Source organism: Molossus molossus, unplaced genomic scaffold (genome assembly GCF_014108415.1).
Source record: "Molossus molossus isolate mMolMol1 unplaced genomic scaffold, mMolMol1.p scaffold_m16_p_1, whole genome shotgun sequence".
NCBI lineage: Eukaryota > Metazoa > Chordata > Mammalia > Chiroptera > Molossidae > Molossus > Molossus molossus.
In genome coordinates, this window is record NW_023425344.1 from 172,331,361 (window position 1) to 172,353,651 (window position 22,291).

The 22,291-nt window shown below is 52.0% G+C and overlaps 2 protein-coding genes across 2 annotated transcripts; one reads left to right on the plus strand and one right to left on the minus strand.

Moving 5' to 3' along the window:
• The first annotated feature begins 952 nt into the window (after window positions 1-952).
• On the plus strand, window positions 953-8,338 carry LPCAT4 (lysophosphatidylcholine acyltransferase 4). The gene is made up of 14 exons (XM_036265850.1): window positions 953-1,164; window positions 2,442-2,584; window positions 2,917-3,137; window positions 3,523-3,635; window positions 3,757-3,817; window positions 4,100-4,158; window positions 4,355-4,389; window positions 4,849-4,903; window positions 5,024-5,106; window positions 5,325-5,450; window positions 5,808-5,940; window positions 7,095-7,193; window positions 7,541-7,697; window positions 7,969-8,338. The coding sequence occupies exons 1-14, from the start codon at window positions 1,051-1,053 to the stop codon at window positions 8,121-8,123; spliced, it is 1,554 nt and encodes a 517-aa protein (XP_036121743.1). The 5' UTR covers window positions 953-1,050; the 3' UTR covers window positions 8,124-8,338.
• Window positions 8,339-9,651: 1,313 nt separating this feature from the next.
• Window positions 9,652-20,929, minus strand: NUTM1 (NUT midline carcinoma family member 1). Its single transcript, XM_036279971.1, has 7 exons — window positions 20,806-20,929; window positions 17,751-18,462; window positions 15,671-15,799; window positions 13,084-13,223; window positions 12,327-12,607; window positions 11,943-12,059; window positions 9,652-11,604 (listed from the first exon to the last, which is right to left on the minus strand). The coding sequence occupies exons 1-7, from the start codon at window positions 20,819-20,821 to the stop codon at window positions 9,652-9,654; spliced, it is 3,348 nt and encodes a 1,115-aa protein (XP_036135864.1). The 5' UTR covers window positions 20,822-20,929.
• Between the last annotated feature and the right edge of the window lie 1,362 nt (window positions 20,930-22,291).

Sequence of the window (22,291 nt, forward strand, 5' to 3'; positions counted from 1 at the left end):
CAATGAAGCTTTTATTCCTTTTTGTCAAAGGTAGTGTATCTTTGATTGTGTTACTGGCTGTGGGTCTCAAAGTTCACCCAATTCCCTGATCTCACAATCACCGGACAACCAGCGGCTCACCAGTTGATGAGTTTTGTGGGATAGTTTGGAGTTTGGGGTGAAGGGTATTTGTTCTCCCACTCACACTGTGGAGAAAGGGAGACAGAGCAGTAGAAAAGAGACCTTAGAAGGAAAAACACTGTTGCCTCTGGAGTCATTCCAGCTTTCACGGTTCCCACTGCCCCTCCCCGCCCTGGCTTGCCAGCTCGTGGGAAGCACATCTGCCAGCGTCTGGAGGGTTGCTGGCGACTCATGGATTCAAGGAGCCCACAGCCCAACAGGCGACCCTGCCTAGCGCCGGCAGGACGCGGGCGCGGTGTGAGACACTCCGCGGCCGCCAGAGGGCGCGAACGCCTCGAGTCCACGCGCGCTGGCTCTGCGGGGACGGGAAGGAGAGGTGGTCGGCCTCCGAGGGGAAGCGGCCGCGAGCGAGCGGAGGAGCTGGACCGCGCCTCGGCCCGGAGCTGTCAGCCTCCGCGCGCGGCGCACCCGCCCTTCCATCCCCATCCTCCCGAGGACCACACCCCAATCTGCGCCCGCAGGGTGACCTCCACGCGCGAGCCAAGTCCGGGCTCCGCGCCCACCTTGAAGCCCCGAACCCGCTCCCAGCCGGAGGCCTGCGGGGAGGCGGCGGCCGGACTGTCGGCGAGGAGCCCCGGGAAGGACAGGCCCGAGGGCATCCCGCGGCGGGCACCCAGCCCCTGCATCCGGCCGCCGCGGAACAATGGGCGGAGGGGCTGCGGGCGCGGAGGAGCCCGAGCGCCCGGGCGCTGGAAGCCCCGCCCCCCGGCCGGCTCCCTGACTGCGCGGGTCGGGCCGTGCGCCTGCTCCCGCCCCTCGCTCCGCACCAGGCGGGGCCGGGGCCAGAGCGCTGCCGCCGCCGCTGCAGCCGCAGCTGCCAGCTCTGCAGAGCGGGGCCGGGGGCAGCGGCCGGGGCGCTCTCCCGCCGCTATGAGCCAGGGGAGTCCGGGGGACCACGTCCCCCTCGAGCACACCTCCGGACCCTCAGCGCCCCCCAACCCGTTTGTGCATGAATTACATCTCTCCCGCCTCCAGAGGATCAAGGTACGGTGTGGGCGGGGGCGCCGGGAGGACTCCTGGGGATGGGGCACGGAGGCCGTTTGGGGCCCTGGCAAAAATGGGGATGGGGACACGGGTGAGAGGCTGGCGGGGCGGGAGTCGCGGGTGCGCACGTGGGGGTGGCAGGAAGACGAGCTAGGAGCCCTGGAGGGGACGTGGGCTTGAGCGATAGACAAGCTCCAGGGTGTGGAAGAATTGGCTAGGTGAGGATGGAGGACTGCAGGGGAGCAGGGGGTAGGGGAGATGGAGGACACTCGGGAATGCGGATTACATCCTGCGGAGGCCGACGGGCTAGGAGGGAGTCGAAGGCTACGGAGAGCCCGGGGTGGGGGCAGGGGCGTGCTGAATGCTTCTCCGAGGCTCTGAATCAGAGGAAACGGGTTTCTGCGGCCGGAGTCTGCGTCCCTGTGCCCTTCCAACGCCCCCTCTTTCCACTCCTCCCCACCCCACCCCCACCCTGTACTGCAGCACCTCCGGCCGGGGAGGGGGGGTGGCTGAGAAGGGGGTTGGCTACAGGAAGTGCAGGGTCGCACCAGCCTAGCAGAACTGATGAGTGGTGTGAAGAGTGTGCAAGGTTTCTGCTGCCATCACCTCCCCTGAGGCGAGCTCCTGGGGCTCGGTTTGTTTACCTGCACTCTCTCCTAGGCAGCCCTGGGAGTCATCCTGGCTCCTAGCAACCCCTATCCTTCGGAGTAGGACTGAGCTCTTCTCTTCCCCCATCCCCCAGTACTAGGGGAGTGCTGTTGGGCATAGAGACTGGCCTGCGCCCTGAAAAGTGGATCTCTGTGTGTTCCAGCTCTCTGACTCCCAGGCCCAAAGTGGAAAGAACCATTCTCCTGGTTTCTGTTGGACCTAGGAGCTATTTATGGAATGGGACGTGGGTGAAGAGGAACTATCTCTAGCCTACTGCACATCAAGCACTGTGCTGGGTGTGTTCACATGGGTTATCATTAAATATTCTTAACAGCCTCTCCAAATTCTGGATGCATTTTATGACATTCGATTCTGTAGGTGGGATGGGAACCAACTGAAGGATAGGAAAATGCGGCTCCTGATTTCTGTTAATCTTCTATTCACTTGTTCTTGTTGATATCTTTATCCCACCTTGGTTGCCAACTCAGTCTCCTGTTCCCACACTACCTGTTTCCTGATCTACAGTGGGTAGTGGCTCTCTGCTTCTGGGTCTGTGCTTGTGGGAAAAGGGAAGCCTTGGAGGGAGCATCTCCCAGCCCTGAAGTGGCATTCTCTCCCACCCTCTGCAGTTCTGCCTCCTAGGGGCACTGCTGGCCCCCATCCGAGTGCTTCTGGCCTTTATCGTCCTCTTTCTCCTCTGGCCCTTTGCCTGGCTGCAAGTAGCTGGTCTTTCTGAGGAGCAGCTTCAGGAGCCACTTACAGGATGGAGGAAGTAAGTGGGGGATTAGCTCCCAGGCACCCTACTTCTTCTCACTGCTTCCTGCTCTTGATTCTGCTCCCTCTTTGAGAAGAACAGGAGGGAGGGTTCTGAAGCTCTGGTACCCAGTCTGGCAAGGTGGGATGAGTCAGCTAGGCTCAGACCTGGTACCCAGGACCTCAGCTCTAAGTGATGTGCCCTGATATGGCCCAAAGTAGCAAGAGACTTCCACCCCGTGGCCAGAGTAATAGAGGGCAAAAGAAGGGCACCTGCTTTTCCAGGTGCCTACGCCTGGGGTGAATGAGGATCAGACTCTGCCTCCACTGACACCCCACCTTGTCCTGCAGGACTGTGTGCCACAACGGGGTGCTGGGCCTCAGCCGCCTGCTCTTTTTCCTCCTGGGCTTCCTCCGGATTCGTGTTCGGGGCCAGCAGGCATCTCGCCTCCAAGCCCCGGTCCTTGTTGCTGCCCCCCACTCTACTTTCTTTGACCCCATTGTCCTACTGCCCTGTGACCTGCCCAAGGTTGTGTCCCGAGCTGAGAACCTTTCTGTGCCTGTTATTGGAGGTGAGAGAGTTTAGAGGGTTAAAGGGGAGAGGTGACAACTCTGGGCAAAAAAGACCGGAATCAGATGGACACACTCTGGAGAGAAGTGACCTCAAGGTTACAGGGGAGAAGTTAGAAGAGGTTGACCGATGTAGACAAATGAAATGCAAATTAACATCACTGTGAACACACCTCTTAGACTCCGGTGGGGGGGGGGGTGCTTAGAGAGGGTGTTGGAGGGAACTCTGGTCAGTCCCCTAAAAGAACAATATACAATAAAAAGGGAAGGGTCCCCAGGGCAAAGAGATAACTGAGAAGCATCTCCTACTATTGAAGGAGGGGAGGCTGTGGGTGTTATGTCCCCTGGTAGGAACTGAGTGATCCCTTGTATCCTCTGTGGACCCAGCCCTTCTTCGCTTCAACCAAGCCATCCTTGTATCCCGGCATGACCCGGCTTCTCGGCGCAAAGTGGTAGAGGAGGTCCGAAGGCGGGCTACCTCGGGAGGCAAGTGGCCCCAGGTGGGTATGGGTCTTAAAACTCTCTCCTCATGTTTATGTGCTGCTAAAGAGGCTTCTCTTTCCTCTCTCTTCTCCTGCAGCCTACTCCACCTCATTCTGGTCCCTTGGTTGTTTTCCTTAGGTACTGTTCTTTCCTGAGGGAACCTGTTCCAACAAGAAGGCTTTGCTTAAATTCAAACCAGGTGAATAAAACGATAGTGGGTGGTAGGGCTGTAGGCAAAGGAGCCTCAGATTTGAAGAGGGACGCTGGAATAACCCAAGAAGTGGATGAGGGGGGGAGGAATGGGAGACAGGAAGCCGCCTAGCTGACCCTGAAAAGTCTCCAGAAGTCAGAGAGAACATTATAAATGAAACAGAGCAAGGCCAGATCTCATTTGAGAACTGACCTAGACCCCGCACCCCATGCCCTCTAGCTACTCCACGTACTAACCTCTGCCTGGGGGTGGGGTGGAAATGGGATTTAGGAGCCTTCATCGCAGGGGTCCCTGTGCAGCCAGTACTCATCCGCTACCCCAACAGTCTGGTGAGTCTTACTGAGTTCAAGGCGGGGGCTGGGGGGTACTAATTCACCCGAATGGGTGAAAACTGTTAGTGCCATGAAAAGGTGTACCCCTGGGGGTGGGGCCAGGGTGGGTTCAGGGCCTCTGCTCAAAGAGGATTGGCCAGTTCCAGGGAAGAAAAGTAATGCTTTTCTCCCCTCACCTCTGTTTCTCCAATAGGACACCACCAGCTGGGCATGGAGGGGCCCTGGAGTGTGAGTTCTGGTGGTCCTGGGGTGAGGGTGGAGAGCAAGGTCTAGCAGAGAATTCCTGGCCCATCTTCCAATCTCCAGACAGGCCAACAGCCCTTCGTTCTTGAATGAGAGAACTTTGGTTCTGCTCTCCCAATGTGACCTGGAAATGCTTTGAGCTATCCCACCTCATCATTCCTGCTGTGATTAAAGCCCCTTTTCTAAGTGGTTTTCTCCCTCGCTCATTCTTTCTTGGGAACCACCACCTTCAGGCTTGCCTCTTGCCCTCCTCCAGTTACTCAGACCTCTTCCCACTTTCCCTCCCACCCTTCTGGCCCTTTTCTGTCTCCCAACTGCACATTTACCCAGCTGACTTTATGACTAGGAGTCGATTTTTATATCAGAAATTTCCCACTCCCCTGTTCTGATGGGAGGAGCTCAAAGCGAGAAATAAGTGAGCATCTGAAATCTTTCTTCTCTTAGACTCAAAGTCCTCTGGCTCACAGCCTCTCAGCCCTGCAGCATCGTGGACGTGGAGGTATAACCCCCATGATGGGGTGGGAGAGCGGGCATTCGTTAACCCCTGAAGCTTTGGGAAGAGCGGGTGGGAGCGGTCACCCCACCTGAGGTCCTGATAGGAAGTATGTGTGCGTTTCAGTTCCTCCCTGTGTACCACCCCAGCCCGGAGGAGAGCAGGGACCCCACCCTCTATGCCAACAATGTCCAGCGGGTTATGGCACAGTGAGTGTTCCACAAAGTATTTCCTAGAGCGGACATATAGGGCAAAGGGACCACAGGTGGAGGGCTGAGGTTTTGAGACAAAGATTGGCTGCTGGACAGCTGAGACTGGGTGGAGGGGGCAATTAAAGGGGCCAAATGTCTTTTCCCTTGTCAGCAGTGAACCCTCACAGGATTCTTCTGCCTCATTCCCCTTCCATCCATCCTCCTTCATCCTACAGGGCCCTGGGCATTCCAGCCACCGAGTGCGAGTTCATAGGGAGCTTGCCCGTGACGGTGGTGGGCCGGCTGAAGGTAGCATTGGAGCCACAGCTCTGGGAACTGGGCAAGGTTCTTCGCAAGGCTGGGTAAGCGACCTTGAAGGTGAGTGAATGGGCCGTGGCAGGTATAGACAGGGAAAAAGAATAAGAAGAAAAGGGAGAAATGGGCAGGAGTAAGGAAAGTCTTAAAGAAAAGCAAAGGTGGGAAGATAGAGTGTTTAAAAAGATAACAGGAAAAGGAAGGAGGAAAAAGAAAGGGAAAGATAATTACCCCAGTGAAAAAGTAAGAATGGCTCTCAAGGGACTATGAGTCAGAGTATTTCTTAGAAAAACACCAGATGTACCTACTCTGGAAAGCTCTTGGGGCTGGGGCCAAAGTCCTGCTGGGTGGTGTCCCCAGAAAGAAACTGAGTCAGCTCTCTGCTTTCAACAATTCCACTGTAGGCTGTCCCCTGGCTATGTGGACACTGGAGCAGAGCCAGGCCGGAGTCGAATGATCAACCAGGATGAGTTTGCCAGGCAACTGCAGCTCTCTGACCCTCAGACCGTGGCGGGTGCCTTTAGCTACTTTCAGAAGGTAAAGGAGCTGGGATGAGGAGCAGAGCTCAGCACTTAAGGATGGTATCCGAGTGGCCATGTCAGTCACATTAGATGGCCAATTTGGAGTCTGTGCTGGATGTTATAACAGCTGTTGTCAGGTGGCCAACTTCTGAGGTTCTCTGGGGAATTCATTTTATTTTAGAGTATCCAGTGCATCGCAGACCAAGGTTTTAATCATTGTGGGTTGGAACAATGGAGAAGTAATTGGTCAGCGAGATCCATAAATTTCCAAAGCTCCTTTAGAGACTGGCAAAGGCGAGGGAGCGCATGACCTTGTGGAGCATTGCATGAGGGTTTCAGAGAAGAGGCACGGTGGGAAGGTGACAGGGAGGGGACAGCGCTGGACAGGTTAGATGGTTAAGAGTTTGAAACGCAGAAGTATTTGCTATATTTGGGCAGATTTTTTTAAATATCCCACGGCGTCTCAGGAATTTCTGAACTTTCTCAAGAATCTGGGCAAACAGCATTATTTCCTGGGACTTTACCAGGTTTTCCTGTAGAATTATAGTAAGATTGTCCCAGAAGATTCTTAATGTTTATGAACAACCACCAGTGGTCCCAAGGAGGTCTTTTTTTGATCTGAGATGCAGACTGTGGCTCTCAACGTCCTCTGAATGGACAGAGTGTGACCAGTTGTGTGCCTGGGGCAGACCGTTCCTGACAGGAGTCTCCCCACTTAGCCCGTGGACGACAGAAACAAAGCCCGAATGCCATGGCTCCCCCCTAGAGTTGGCAGGCATCTTTCTTGGTCTTTTTGTAAAAAATTGGGCCAGTGGCCCCCCTTTAGTCTGTTGGACCAGTTCTCCCACATAGGATGAGTCAGGGGAGAACCGGTATTTCCAGCTTGGGGGCCAGGAATACCCTCAAAGGTAGGTCAGAAACGTAAGGGTAACTTCAGCATTGCTGAGGGATTCCGTCACGTTCCTAGAAGATCCCTTTATAGGAGAGCTTTGCCACCAGGTGACTTGGGGTATAGCTTGAGCAAACCCATGACTGAGAGACCTGTCAGGGGTCCTGGAGAGTTTAGGACTCCAGGTTCTGAGGGGAGCGGACACACCCCCGTGCCTGCTGAGAAGAGGGAGGATGCAGGGTCGGTCCCCAAATCGCCCTCGCTTCTCTTCCTCTCTCCAGGATGCCAACGGTTTGGTGGACTTCCGAGATGTGGCCCTTGCATTGGCAGCTCTGGATGGGGGGACAGGCCTGGAGGAGCTGATTCGCCTGGCCTTTGAGGTACTAGGGGGTTGGGAGGCTAGGGGACATGGTGGCTATGCTCCCTCCACCCAGAAGCCTGTGCGGTGTACTGTTACCAGTCGCTGCTGGATAGTCAGTGCTTGGTGTCCAGCCCAGTGCCACACTGTAAACTGCAGAGCCCCAGTGTCTCTGTGTTGAGGCACAGCTGGGAACAGGGCCAGGGCAGCAGCTGTGAAGTTAGAACGCTCCTGCAGAAGACCCAGGGGGGCAGGGAGGGCCTGTGTTTTGCATTCTTGGAAGAGGAGGAACCTGTCAGGCAGACCTTCGGGAAAGTGTGGGGCGATAGCGTGAGGTGAAGGCTTGACTTGTGTCCCCTTCTCTCCCAGCTGTTTGCGGAGGAGCAAGTGGAGGGGCCCAGCCGCCTGCTGTGCAGAGAGGGCTTCAGCACCATCCTGCACCTGCTGCTGGGGTCACCCCGCCCTGCTACTGAGACTTTGCATGCTGAGCTGTGCCAGGCGGGACCCCACCAAGGCCTCTCCCTCGGTGAGTCACTCTCTTAGCCCACGTGGGCATACAGGGCACCGTCAGCACTGGGCCGGGAGAGAATAAGGGCTGGTGGCCAGTGCCAAGGATCAGAACACCTGAGAGGTGAGAATGGGGGGAATTGGCTGGGAAGGCAGAAAGGCCATAAACTTGGATTTGAGCAGTGAAGCAGGGATGAGGGACAAGACCTCCCAATGATGAGGACCGAGCGGGGCGCCCACTTCCTCTCCTTAGATCGTTTTACTTTCCCGTCTCACTCTTATCTGTCCAGGTCAGTTCCAGGACTTCACCCTCCGTGACCCGATCCACGGGAAGCTCCTCAGCACCTACCTGCGCCCCTCCCAGACACCAAATGCCTCATCCGCAGCCAGCCCCACTGCTCTAGCCAATGGGACTGTGCACTCACCCAAGCAGAAGGGCGACTGAGCGCCTCGACCTCCCCAGCTCGCATCAGCCCTCAGAATCAAGGCAGCGCCAGGGGCCGACCCTGGGCCTCAAGCCCTCTCTGCTCCTGCTTGATTTTTTTTGTTATTGTTGTTTTGGTTTTTTTTAAGTTGATTTTCATTTCTTTGTTTGGGGTTTTTTGTAAAAAACTATTTTATATATAAATATATATCTATATCTATTTAAAATATATGAAGCTCAGTCACATTGATGGTGTCATTAGCTGGGAGGAAAGGGATTAACGGTTGCCGTCTGGCCATTGGACAATCCCGAAGGTTCCCCAGGTCAGTCCTGTTGACCAGAGCTGGGTGAATCCTCACTTCCATTTGGACAGGGTGCTTTTCTGCACAGAAATCCTGCAGTTCTCACATCCTTTCCTCCTGTTGTTATACCCTGTACATGCGCATTTGAACAGGCTTACACGTGAACCTCCTTTCGGTCTATTCCCTCTTGTTCTGTCCTCATTAGAGATTAAAAAATAGCTGACTGCCATTCCATCTTTAATAATCCTACTGAGACTGATGCCTCCTCTCTGCAGCTCAGACCAACCACACAGGAGGGTTTTTCTGCCATGGGTTTGAATTGAGGACATTCAAGTCCCTTCTGTCCAGCCTCTTTTCAAGGAAGAAGAAAACCAGGCCCTCCAAAGAAATGTGCCATGTCTAGACACGATCATGAAATGTTAGATTTAGAAAATTAGATACCTATCCCAGGTTTGGGGTTTTTTTTTTTCTCTTTTTTTGTTATCCTCACCCGAGGACATTTTTCCATTTTTTGTTCAGATAGAGTGGGAGGGAGAGAGAGAAACATCAATGTGAAAGGGACACATCGAGTGGCTGCCACCCACACGACCAACCAGGGCCAGGGACAAACTGCAACCAAAGTACGTGCCCTTAGCAGGAACCGAACCCGGGTCTCTCTGGACCACAGGCCAATACTCTAAGTGCTGAGCCAAACCAGCCAGGGCCCAGGTTTTTTTTTTTAAAGGCATCTTTTCCATACAGACTTTTAAAGGGAGAAAGACAATGACAGGCTGTCCAGAGAAGCCCTCCCAACACCCAAGTCCTGGCCTCTGACGAGGGGAGGGATGAGGTCTCACGGGGGACTTCTCAGTGCTAGGGCTTATCAGGGAGCACGCGTAAGGCTAAAGACTGGGAAGGTATCGATCTATAGAGTCCAAGACCACCCCACCTCTCTCACAGTATCTCACCCCATCTAGGAGCCAAGAAGGGAATACAAATGAGCAGTGAGGGTATTTTCCAACAACAAAAAATCTTTATTCGTTTTTTTCCCATAGAACTCTTTCCAAAGGTACTTCACCCTTACCTCCCACCAAGATACCACCTCCAACCTAGCTGGTGTGACCTCCATCCCCACACTAACCACTCTTGCAGAACTACAAAACAGGACCGAGAACAAGTCTTTGGTTTGTGTGCAGCCGGGGTGAAATCTGCTCAAGGGACCCTGGCTTCAGGGACTGGCAGGAGGACTAGGAAGGTCCTGCTGCTCCCTACTGGGTGCGGCGGCGTTTCTTCCTTCTTCCTGTGCCCAAACTGTCACGCCGCCTTTTACGAGGCTGTGAGGGTCGAGCCAGGGGTTTTTCCCCAGAGACCACAGGTTCAGCTCCCGGGTGGGGCTTCTTTTCAGCAGGGACTGGACCTGCAACTAGAGCTCGTTTCCTAGGCTTGGCAACAGGGTATGGAGGATGGCCAGAGCCTCTTGCCTCCGCAGAGAGGGAGCGAGATGGTCTCTGGACCCCCTGACCTCCTGGAGAGGACAGGCCTGAAGCAGGGTGAGGACCCAGAGGAGGACGCCTTGGCGACAGGCTCAGTTTAGAGGCCAAGAGGTAGGCAAAGCAAGAGAGTTCCTCATCCTCCTCCTCTTCCTCCTCCCCCCCTCTGGGCCCATCTGCTGTGCTGCATGTTTCACTAACGGGAGAGGCTTCTTTCAGAACTGAGGCCGCCCTGGTTCCCCATCTAGGGGAAGTTCTCCCAAGGACCCGGGGAGGAGATGTTGGTTTGGGGGGCCCGGGTACATAAGACTCTTGATTCCCTGGTAAGGGAGCAAAGTGTTTAGGATTCAACAAATCAGTGTCCTCCCTGCCCTCTCCTTGAGGGTGACAGGAATTAGAATTTAGTAGGCAGGTATCCTCACTGACCCCGTACTGGAGGCCACAGCCATCTCTAACATCTAGTATGTTGCTGTAATCTATGGTTTCCAACAGAGAAATGGAACTGCCTCTGTTCCCGGTTTCGGCCTCGGGGAAGGAGGCGGCGTCCCGGGTCCCCAAGATAAGGGTATTGCCTTGACAAGCAGGCAGGAGGGTTGCTTTGGAAACCAGCGTGGAGGCATCAAGACTGCCTTCCAGCAACGGAGGACAGTCTTCAGCCCACAGATCACTGGGATCCTGTATGGTCTCAAGACTCTGTTCTCTATTTTTTTTAGGCCTCAAGGCCACACTGTAGTTTCTCTTTTCTAGGGCACCTGTGCCTCCGCAGGGAACCTCACTGCTCCCCACACCCCCAGGTGCTGTGGTTTCTCCAGGACCCAGAGAAATGTTGCTTCTGGAGCCCAGTGCCTGGCCGCCTCCCTGGTGCTCAGATACACATTCCCCACCATGGAAGTTCCCTGTGACCTCATTTTGTAAGGGCAACTCTAAGCCTAGGGCATCCATCTCCCTGCTGAGCCAAAGTCCTGGACTGAAAGCGGCCCCACCCTCGTCCTTGTCCCCAGCTGCTCTAGGGGAAGGGCTCTGCTCATAACTCTGAACCATAGGGGGCCCTCTGTCATCTCCCCACATGGCTCCCAAGGAGTTTTCCTGGGACACTGCTAACAGTGCCTTCCCTTGAGGCAGCACCCCAACACCCCCTATCTGTTGTCCTGTCTGCAACCCCAGGACCTGCTTTGCTAACCCCTGTCCTTGCAGAGGAGCTGGCTCTGTGAGTGCAGCATCCAAACCGGGGACTATCTCCAGCGGGGGGTCTTCCTGCCAGCAAAGGGCCAGAGCCTTGGAAGTCCCATCAGCCACCAGGGAGTGCCCAGGGGACCCAGCACCTCCCCGGTAGTCATCTTGAGGTGGGGGTAGCTGGTTTGTAATCTTCCCTGGCCCTCTTCTCTCTGTACCTAAGGGCCCTCGAGTTCCCTGCGGAGCTGCAAGTTCAGTGTGCAAGTCCCAGCTGCTGGGGGATGGCAGGGTGTTCCCATCCCTGCACATGCCCCGCGGGCCATCTAGGGGCCGTTCCTGCCTGCCACGCACTTCTCTGGCCCACTTTCCTGGAGAAGCAGCCTTCCCAAGGCAAGCAGTGCCCCCAGCCACCCGAAGCCCAGGTGAGGGCCGAAGCCGCCCACCCCCATCTTCATCCTCATCGGAAACAGGACTTGAGTCCAGTTGAGCTCCAGTGCAGCTTGGAGCTGCCTCCGCATCCTCTTCCTCCTCCAAAGCCAGGAGTCGCTTCTGGACCAGCTGGAAGGAGAATGGACAAATAGCCTGCTGCACGTGGTTGTGGGGAGGGGTGGCTCAGTGGCTGGGCAGGGCAGAGGATGCAAGCCAGTGGCTTAAGTGACAGTATTAAAGACAGATACCATAGGTCTTTTCTGCCTTCTTGGGCCTTGCCTTATTCCCATGCTTTGGGCTCTTACACTTCCCTTTTCCTGTGTGTCCACAGTCCCTGACCCACTGCTCAGTACCTGCGGCCCAATCCCGAAGCCGTTCATCTCAGGGGTCATACCATCCAAGACAATGCAAGGTTAGCTACATCATGTGAGCTTCCTGTTCTGATATTCCCTACCCTTCAGGTTTACCTGGGCAAGACTGAGTCTTTCTTCTTGCTCCAGCTCCTCCATTAAGGCTAAGGGGTCCCTCTGTTGTTCTGGGGACAATAGATCTGCCAGAAATTGAGGATGAATGACAGCCTCCACCTGAGCAACAGAAGGAAAAGTGATATGAGTCTGACAGGAGGTAACTTGTGAGCCAAGAAGCTCTAGAGAAGCCATAAGTGTAGCCCCCGCCCTCCCCTTGACCTCCAGCTGCTACATACATTCACACGTGTACATACGTGCACACACAATGCTCAGTACGGAATACAGCCCAGTTTCTAACTGCCTCGGGCAGAACCCTAGATCTTTGGTTCCCTGGAGTTCTCCCCCCAGGATCTGCTAGAAACCAAACATCCAGGCCCAGCCCACCTTGGAGACAAAGACCTCGTGAGAACACAGCTCATCCATGTAGCTCAGGAGATCTGGGTCTGGATACATCCCTTCCTCCTGCTGCAGCTCTTCCTCTTCCTGTCTTCCATCTGCCTCTCCCGTGGCCAAGTGACTCCCCACCAGCCCTTCCATGATGTCAGTATACTCTTTCACGGCTTCGGGTGGGATTTCCCTGGGGGCCTCCGGAACTGGAGGCCGGGCTTTGCGCTGCCGCCGGCGAGGAGCCCGTGCCCTGGAGGCCGCCTTCTTGGGAATGTACACTAAGGAAGAAGATGGAAAGGGGCACAGACTACAGCGTCTGCCTCTCAACCCCAGGCAAGAATACATGGCTCCAGCTGGATCAAGCCACCCTGCAAAGTCCCAGCCATAGGGTAAGACTGAGGAGCTGGAGGGTCTGAGAGAGAATCACCATATGAAGAACCTTGGAACCCCTGACATTCCGAGAAGTCCCCTGATCCAGCCCCCATTTCTTAGGCAAATGAGGTAGTATGGGCTCTTACAGCCTCGGTGAGAGTATCTTTGGTTTACTCGGCCAAGATCAATACCTAGTTTGGGACCAAGGGAACCTGAGAACCCAGACTCCTATATTTGCCCTGTTTGGAATATCAAATGCCATTCCCTGGAGGAAAAGTGGCAGAAGCAAGGGCAATGCCTTGCGGAACCCATGACTGGTGTCTTATGCCTCCCTCTGAGCCTCTGGTGTAGGGGTCCTGTTAGAACTGGGTGGTAGCCTTACCTGGCTGCTGGCAAACCTCAGGGGCCCGGGGCCCTGGAGGATCCAGTTTCAGAGGGGCTGCAGGAGGCAGGCCCTGGGACCCATTCATCAGCTGCCTGTTCTGATTCTGCATCTCCTCCTCGGCCTCAAACTCCATGAACCTGCAGAGGGGGGAGAAGGCCCGGCAGTGCTGAGGCCAGACACATCGGGAACCCAGACGCCAGGAGGGGTGCTCAGAGATGACCAGGTCACAATTCTGAGGAAACCTCACAAGGTCGCCACGTAGTCCCTTCACCTGCCGACGTCACTTAGGAAGCTTGTTAAGGAAAATGAACAATGTAGAGCTTGTACGCTTCTGCAGGACACAGCCACGGCTCTCACTTCTTTCTCATGCCCTATCTCGTGCAGCATCTCTGGGGGCGCAGAGCAACCACGGATACAGACTTACTGGTTTCAGTCAGGCCTGCGGTGGGATCCCATGAGCCGGCCCCTCCTCAAGGCCGCATCTGTCCCTACCTACAAACATCGAAAACAGCTGAAATCCTGAAACAGGGCCTGGGGTTGCAATTCAGGGCAGTTCCCACCAGGAGACAGTGCTGAGAGCCAGGAGTCCTGAGGCTGGGACTCAGCCCTGGAAGGGTGAATATAGGAGGTATGGGTTCAGAAGATTTGGGGGAGAAAGTGGAAGCTAAACATGGAGGAAAGGGTCCATTTTCCTCAGAGTTATTTTTTTAACTGAGGAGACTATTGTGGAGAAATGGTGGGTTGTAAGGCAGGAGACCACTCTGGGCATCCAGGACCCTGGCTTCCCCTGACCAACCTCTTCAAGAACCAGCCCCTCGCCCTGGCCGATGTGGCTTAGTGTTTTGAACATTGGCCTGAGGACCAAGGAGTCACGGGTTCGATTCCTGGTCAAGGGCATACACCTGGCAAGCAGGTTCGATCTCTGGACCTAGTCTGGGTCGTGCGGGAGGCAACCGGTCAACATGTCTCTCTCACATCAATGTTTCTCGCTCTTTCTCTTCTCTCTCTCTCCCTCCCTCCCACTCTATCGAAAAATATGCTCGGGTAAGGATTGACCAAAAACAAAAAAGAACTAGCCCCCTGCTCCTTGACAAGGCTGAGAAGGGGCCTTCCTGCTGCATGCCCTGCCCTGCCCTCTGGGTGGGGTAGAGTCGTGATTGGTAGTGAGCCTTCCTCTTCTGTATATAGATTGAGCCAGTTTGTGCTCAGGAAAACCTAGTCATAGTTGTTGCTCTTGTCTGTGACATTTTTGTACAGTGGTTTGCTACTGAGTGGCACGAAACAAAGCAAGTCATTTTAAGGAAAGCTCTTGTTTTGGAAACTGGCTTTCTTTTGGTATCCGTTTTGTATTATATTTTAAAGAATTCTTCATTTTATGTTAGTGTTATTGTGGTGGAGAGAATGAGATAGTCTGATCTGTAATTATTTCCGCCAGGAATTTGGCAAATGCCTTTGTCCCTCTTACCACTCCCCTCCCCACATCCTTCCTCATTCCCAAGACAGATTGCAACGCACTATGGCTCCCTTTAGGACAGTCTTTATAATCGCCCCTCAACAGCGGCAGGGTGAGTATTTTTGCCAAGCTGGTTCTTGGGCGCTCTGTGCCCCCACCAGTTTCCTCACCTCTTGGGGCATTTTGTAATGTTTCCCCTGTTTTCTATAACCTTTCGATTGTACCAAAATGGTTTCTGCAGTCACCTCTGGAAATAAATGGTCATTAATTTGTGTACTTAGCATTGTATGAATTTTAGTCTTAGGGGTTTTGTTGTTGAAGATCCCAAAAGTAACCCTCATCGTGGGACTTACTGTTAGAATGTTTTCTTCATTTACTGTTATTAAAATATTTATGAGGAAAAAAAAAAAAGAACTAGCCCCTTCCTGGGATGACAGGGGTAACCGATTTCTGTGCCACTATTTCCAGAGGAGGGGTGGTCCCACGGTCGGTGTCAGTAGACAGTTTGCTACCTGGCCAGTGAGATAGTAAGAAATCTGTCTAGTACTAGATCCCTTCAGCATGACATTTTTATACCGAATGAGCTCCAATCCCATCCTAAGAGCTTCAATATCAAGGCCCTTATATAATGCAAGATCTAGAAAAAGGGGAGCTTTCAAGAGGACAGAAAAACTCAAGAGTCAAGGTGGTAGAAGAAGCAACAAGGATCCAAGAGACCCTATGCTAGTCCACACCCCTCCTCCTAGCATCCCTTTTCTTAGTTTTGTTTTTTATCCTCACCTGAGGACATTTTTGCATTTATCTTCAGATAGAGCGGGAGGGAGAGAGGGAGGAAGAGAGAGAGAGAAACATCGATGTGAGAGACACACATCGACTGGTTGCCACCCACACGACCCCAAACGGGGTCGGGGACAAACTGCAACCGAGGTACGTGCCCTTAGCGAGAACCGAAACCGAACCCGGGACTCTCTGGTCTGCAGGCCGAGGCTCTAACTGCTGAGCCAAACCAGCCAGGGCCTACCATCCCTTTTTACAATCACCCACACACCCAGACTCCAGCCTCTGTCACCTCCCCCTGCCCTCCCAGCCATGCCGCCCCTCATCAGGAGGATGAGAGTTCCACAGACTCACTTTTCTGCCATCTCATAGAAGATCATCCGGTCAAAGTTGCTGGTGCGATCCCACTCCTGCACCGCCCGTGGCAGCCCCTCCTCCAGGGTCAGAGTGGGCTTCAGCCGGGCCAGGGAACGAAGCACGGGGCTAACGCCCCCATTGGGTCAGTCACAGTTTATAAGCATGCCCCCCCAACTCACCTGTCCTGACACCATCCTAACACACACACCAGCCCCTCATCAGGTCTAACGTGCCCCTCACTCCCCAATTTGTCCCACTTGACGGGCCTTCCAGACACCACCCCATCCATTCATTGGCCAGCCTGGCGTTTCTGCCCACTGAAATGTATAAATCTCACACAAAACCAAACATGACTCTTCTCTCCATCTTTTGAAATCAACCACCTTTAATTCTCACAGTGCTTTCCTTAACTAAACTTCCGGAAGAAAGCATTCCTGTTATTAAATTAATGGGTTTCATTGTAAAGCAGGCTTAACTCTGCCCAAAAGGATCTTGCATTTTAAAAAAGGCACTCACTAACCCAAATGAATCTCTAATTGAAGATAATGTGGTGTTTTTATTTGTTGGTTTATAAGTGTGGGTTTTTTGTTTTGGTTTTTTTTTTGCCTCCGGGATACCCTGCACAGTTAAATATCAATACCATTTAAGCTGTCTGGGATTCATTTCTGCCTCCCTGAAATGAGTCTTCAAGCATGAGTGTGTCTAGGATCACCTGGTGAAGCTTGTTATAAATATGGATCCCAGTCCCCAAGAGTCCAGAACTGAGAGCATTTACCAGCTTCCCAGGTGCCTGTTGCAGAGGGCCTGGACTGCACTTTGTGGGGGCGCCTGCCTAGAGGCCTCGAGTGTGGACAGCAGAGGGCCAGGACCAACAACAGTGCTGGCTCAAAACAGAAATTCAGCCTGCCTGGCTCCAAGAGAGACTCAGAACTGTCTGAAGAAAGCAGGTAAGATGGTCAATACTTCATCATTTGGGGGAGCCCCTTGGTTTAGTCACTCCAGAGTCAGAGTGGAAATGGAGATTCCTTTAAGAGCCAGCCACTGGAGGACCAACAAGTACGTTTTCTGTGTTTTGTTTAACCCAGTAAAATGTAGTATGTGTTACACAGTGGTTTACACAAAATGTTGAGAGGGTACAGGGCAGTGGAGAGAGGCAGCAGGTCTGGGTAGGAAAAAAAGAAAACTGCCCCCCTGGCCAATGATGCTGTTTTATAAACACAAGAGACAGCCCATGACCCTGGGCTCCTTGGCTAAGCATCCACGCATACTCTTCAACCAAAATTTCTGGCCTTTTGTGAATTCTTTGTCTCTTCTAGATTGCCTTTTTATAACAACAACAGGAACAACAATAGCAGCTACCATTTCGTGAAGCATTCTCTGTGCCAGGCCCTCCACTAAACACTTCACATATATTAACTCATTTCGCTTCTCAGCAACACTCTGAAGTCTTAGGCATAATTATCCCCTTTCTAGATGAGAAAAATGAAGGCAAAGATATGAAGTGTTGCGCCAAGGATCACAAATCTAGGGAGCAGCGGAGCCTAGGCCCTCGACCACTAAGCAATCTCTACCACCTGCCCATTTCAACTTGAATTCCCCTGAATAAAATAGGGGTGGTGGAGGGGGACACTCAGAAGGTCCTTTACCTGGCCCCACCCTGTCCTCCACTCCCACAGGAATGAGTCAGGGCCCAGCACTCGTCCTGGCAGGTTTGGACAGCTCAACTCAATGTCCGAAGGTATTAAAATAGAACCAGAGGACCGTGGCACTTGGTGTCAGAGACCTATGTTCCAATCACCTCTCTGCGCTTTACGCCAGGAAACCTCTCTGAGCTAGCCTTCTCATCTCTGAGGATTACCATAACAATGCTTGCCTGAACTCAGAGTTGTGAGCATCACTTGAGAGAAGACACCTAAAGGCTTGTTATATTATTATCATAATCATCATGCTTTTTGTCCTCATAGCATCTCCAATCACCCTCATGACCTACCCTCCCAGGCCTAACCTCTGTTGTCCATCCCAAAGCCCTTCTTAATGAAAAGCCCTAGAATAATTAATCCCAGGTCTCCCCACTTACATAAGAAAGCAAGAAAGAGCTTCTGCATCAGGACTTTGGGATAAGTGCCTCCGGGCCAAGGCTTTGTAGCGCTGCCAGCGTCGGAAGTTCTCATAAACACCCTTGGAAGTATAGGAGAGGTCCCCGGGTGACGGCTTGGACTGGGCCACTGGCAGGCCTCTTTCTCCTCCGGTTGCTCCATGTGGCCCTGGCCAAGCCTTTTCCAGAGGCACGATGGGGGCCAGTTGGGCAGCTGGTGCCGGAACCTGAGCAGGAAGGCCGGGGAGGCTCTCCTGGCTCACCCCAACAGCCTCAGTGGGCAGAAGGGTCTTCAAGTTAGAGGCAGTCACAAATTGAGGGGAAGGGCCTTCGGGGCCCCCGCAGGGAGCACCTGAGGCAATCCAATTGTGGGCAGTCTGAGTAAGGATCAAGTTCTGAGTTTGAGAGGGCTCAGCTGCCCTCACTTCTGTCTTGACTTTGAAAATGATCTTGCCAGCTTCAGTCCCACCATGGCCAGGGCCCCCCTCCCCTGTCACCAACAATGGATTGGGGAAAGCAGAGAGCATCAGAGGGTTTCCTGGAGAGAAAGCTGAAGGCATGGGGGGCTGTGGAGACAGATCCCAGGGTGGTAGTTCTGGTGGGCCAGGAGCAGATGGGGGAATGGGAAGTGCGGTGAAAGGAGACAAGGCAGTGCCAGGTTTCATGGTCATATCTGGTCCAGGCAATGGAGATGCTGTTGAGACAAAGGAAAAGAGGGAATGGGCCCAGCCAGTGTGGCTCAGTGGACTGAGGTCGTCCCATGGACCGAGAGGTCTTGGTTCCATTCCCGGTCAGGGCACATGCCCGGGTTGCAGGCTCAATCCCCACTAGGGGGCGTGCAGGAGGCAGCCTGTTGATGTTTCTCTCTAACATTGATGTTTCTATCTCTCTCTTCCTCTCTCTAAAAATAAAAATAAAATAAAAACATATTTTAGCCCTAGCCAGTTTGGCTCACCGTTTAAGAGCGTTGGCCTGCGGATCAGAGAGTCACGAGTTCGGTTCCCACTAAGGGCACATACCTTAGTTGTGGCTTGTCCCCCGCCCCGGTTGGGGTAATATGTGGGTGGCAACCAGTTGATGTGTCTCTCTCACATTGATGTTTCTCTCTCTTCCTCCCTTTCTCTCTCCCACTCTATCTGAGCATAAATGCAAATAATAATAATAATAATAATAATAATAAAATAAAATGTCTTCGGGTGAGGATAAGAAAACAAAAACATTTTCTAAAAAAGAGGGAATGGGCCCTGGCCAGTTTTACTCAGTGGTTAGAGCATTGGCCTGCGGTCCAGAGAGACCTGGGTTTGGTTCCCGCTAAGGGCATGTACCTCGGTTGCAGTTTGTCCCCAGCCCTGGTTGGGTCGTGCAGGTGGCAGCCACTCGATGTGTCCCTTTCACGTCGATGTTTCTCTCTCTCTCTCTCTTCCTCTCTCTCCCTCCCACTCTATCTGAACAAAATATGGAAAAATGTCCTCGGATGAGGATAAAAAAAAAAAAAAAAGAAGGAATGGAATAGGACAAAAGCAGACCAGAAAGTAAGTTGAGTTTCACTTTAGTCCTTGAAGGATCAGAGCTCTGATTCTCAACAGGTGAGGAAGGGTATATAGAAGGGGAACTTGTGTAGTTTGCAAATGTCCCCCAAGTGATTTTGATGTCCCTTACTCCCAGATAAAAATTATTGTACTTGAGAAGTTGCAATGAACCTTGGCCCCAAGACCTCATGCTCCAAAACACATCCTACCCAGCATACAGGTACACCTCTTATTCCGACATATTCCAAATCCATTCAAATCACCTGAACCCTGCTTTCAGCTGCCTGGCGGTCCCTGCCACCGTTCACAGAACATTGTTCCAGAAGAGGGGGTGTGGATTAAATGTTTGGCTTTCAGAAATTTTGTTATATAATAGCCAGGAATGACCAGAGATAAGGGCCAGGAAATGAGTGAGGGTGGGGCTGTGTAGGAAGGGAGTTTACCAGAGCCTTAAGCAGCTACCGCGCATGTTAAAATCTGGTGATGCAGACTATGTATGATTCTGCTTGGGGCTGCTGTCAGAAATTTAGGATCCACCAAGAACAAGGCATCTGAAATAATCCCTGCTAAGGAGGAGTTATGTGAGCTCTAGTCAAAGAGACCAAGGATAAATACATAAAATGTTACTTAATGAATCAGGACATGTGTCTCCAAGCCTTTTTATAAAATAATAGATCATCTGCCTAATTTCATGCTACTCTCCTCCCCACTTATAAAGAATATTCCACTGGCAAGCTAACAACACTCAGCTTCTGCTTCCTGACAGTGGAGGAGACAGGGAATGGGAGCAAACTCATCTCAGCCACAGGGCAGAGGGCCAGGTGTTTGGACACAGTGAGATGGGTCTGAAGGCGTAAGTTCCACAAAAGGTAGAAAACACTGAGGGCGTCTCAGGGAAATCCCAGTTCTCATCCTGCCTGGAGTGACCTACCTCCTCCAGAAGGAGCCATGAGACTGAGCAGAGGCACTTATAGTACCGTCCAGTCTAGCTTTCAGGAGGACATTTCTCTATAGACTTAGCAACAGATAATTCCACTGAACAGCTTTTCTAGCTAAGGCCTCCACCCCACTCTACCCCTCAATACACCGAGAGTGGCCCCAGCTCAATTCTCTCATGGCAAAGTTCTAGATCAGTTACGTAAAGGAGACACAGGAACATGAGTCTTCCCCTTGAGCTGTCTCTGTGCCACACATAGCACACATACCCGTCCCTGCCACACAAACACATTGGAGGGCTCCCTCTTCCCTAGTAGCAAGTTGCTAAGTGCCATCCCTTCTCTATACCACAGCACTCTTCTCTGAGGTGCTTTGACCTACCACCCAGAGGCCTTCTTCCTTCCCCAGCTCCCAGTCTTAATGGCAGTCTCCTTCCCCAGCCTCCCCAAGTGTGATGCCTTTGGTGGGGTCTAGTGCTCTCACATTCCTCTAGGTCAGTCCAAAGTGTTCATCCCCAGGTAAAGTATCAAATTTGAATCTCCAAGGACCCTCCCCACCACCTGCAGACTTACCTCCATTTGAAGTCATCCTCTCAGGTTTGGGCACTACCCGTGGCTGTCTGGAAGCCTCCAGAATGAGAAAGTTGGGTCCAGGACCCAGAGAGTAACCTGGCTCCAGTAGATATACACAAGGATCCAAGGAGGGAAGGGTAAAGATCAGATCAAAACAGAACTAGAATCTAGGACTCAAGGCATTCTACAGTGGGGGAGGGGAGAGAGGAATGGGGAGTGCGAGTAGGAAATATTTCACAAGGGGCTCTGGTAAATTGGCAGTAACTAGGAATTTCCTCCAAACCAGATTATGGCAACACAATTGCTGTGTACCTCTTTAGGACAATTTGTAAATTCTTTCTCAGATTCCCAACATTATAATTTACATCCCCATTGCCTATATAATTAATTCTTCATCAATATATTTAGTTTTATGCCCTTTAATCCCACCCAGTTCTGTAATTGACTTCCTATTAATAGCAGGTTGTGGCAGACCCTTGATTTAATTCAGTGTTGGCTATATTTTCTGAACCACCTCAGATCACATTCCACAGGGAATGGAATATCTGAATTTAGAATGATCTGGAAAGATCCAGAGTGTTTGGCTGCTGTATGTGTATCATTTCCTTGGGAAGCTATCCTGCAGTTCCCAAACAGTCCACTAGCATCAGTTCTGCAGCCCACAGAGGGCTCAGCCTTGCTTAACCCTTGGCTGAAAAGCTCCACGCTATCAAAAACTGGCATTCAGCCTCAAATATCAAGACCAAAAAGTCCTTTTGTCTGTTAAGTTATTTTTGTTGTTTAAAAATTTTGTTAAATAATTTAATTATTTTTCTTATTTACATTTTTTATTGTTGACACTATTGCAGATGTCCCCTATGTCCTCCCCTCTTTGCCCACCTCCACCCAGTACCCTCCCTTCTTGGCCTTCATCACACTATTGTCTGTGTCCATGGGCTATGCATATATGTTCTTTGTTTTGTATCGTTGACAGTATTATAGAAGTACCTATTTCCCCCTTCCCCTTAGTGTTCCTCCCCACCCCCACCCCAGGCTTTCCACACTATTGGTTCTAAAGTAAAAGTATGTAAAACAGCATATAGCAGTCTCCTTCCCACTCCTTTCCTCTGGAACCCGAGTTATTTGTCCCAAAGGAAACCAATATTATGTTTCTTATGAATCCTTGCAGAGATATTTTATGCACTACAACTAAGTACATCTGTATTATTACATTTATATTCTTTAAAAAAAAGAGATATCAAGTTTTTCTGGTTATAACATTAATATATGTTCCAATGTTTTTCCTTATAAATAAAACTGCATCGATCATATTTGTAATGTTACCTGAGTTCCAATTTTCATTTCTTTAAACAAGAATTCTACACTTGGAAGAATTTCTACGTTCTTTAAAATATCCGAGATACCCCTAAGAGGTAGATCTTATTGTGCTATTATTAGGTACTCACCACTGTAAGAAAGAGCGCTGAATCTGTGGTAGAGACCTGAG

Bases quoted from the DNA above. Each gene is read 5' to 3' on its own strand.
- LPCAT4 (XM_036265850.1), top strand. From the start codon at position 1,051: ATGAGCCAGGGGAGTCCGGGGGACCACGTCCCCCTCGAGCACACCTCC. The intron at 3,818-4,099 runs GTGAATAAAACG...AATGGGATTTAG, and splicing joins TTTGCTTAAATTCAAACCAG to GAGCCTTCATCGCAGGGGTC. The intron at 7,194-7,540 runs GTACTAGGGGGT...CTTCTCTCCCAG, and splicing joins TGATTCGCCTGGCCTTTGAG to CTGTTTGCGGAGGAGCAAGT.
- NUTM1 (XM_036279971.1), bottom strand. The intron at 12,608-13,083 runs GTAAGGCTACCA...CTTCTTCCTTAG, and splicing joins TGAGGTTTGCCAGCAGCCAG to TGTACATTCCCAAGAAGGCG. The intron at 12,060-12,326 runs GTGGGCTGGGCC...TCTGTTGCTCAG, and splicing joins ACGAGGTCTTTGTCTCCAAG to GTGGAGGCTGTCATTCATCC.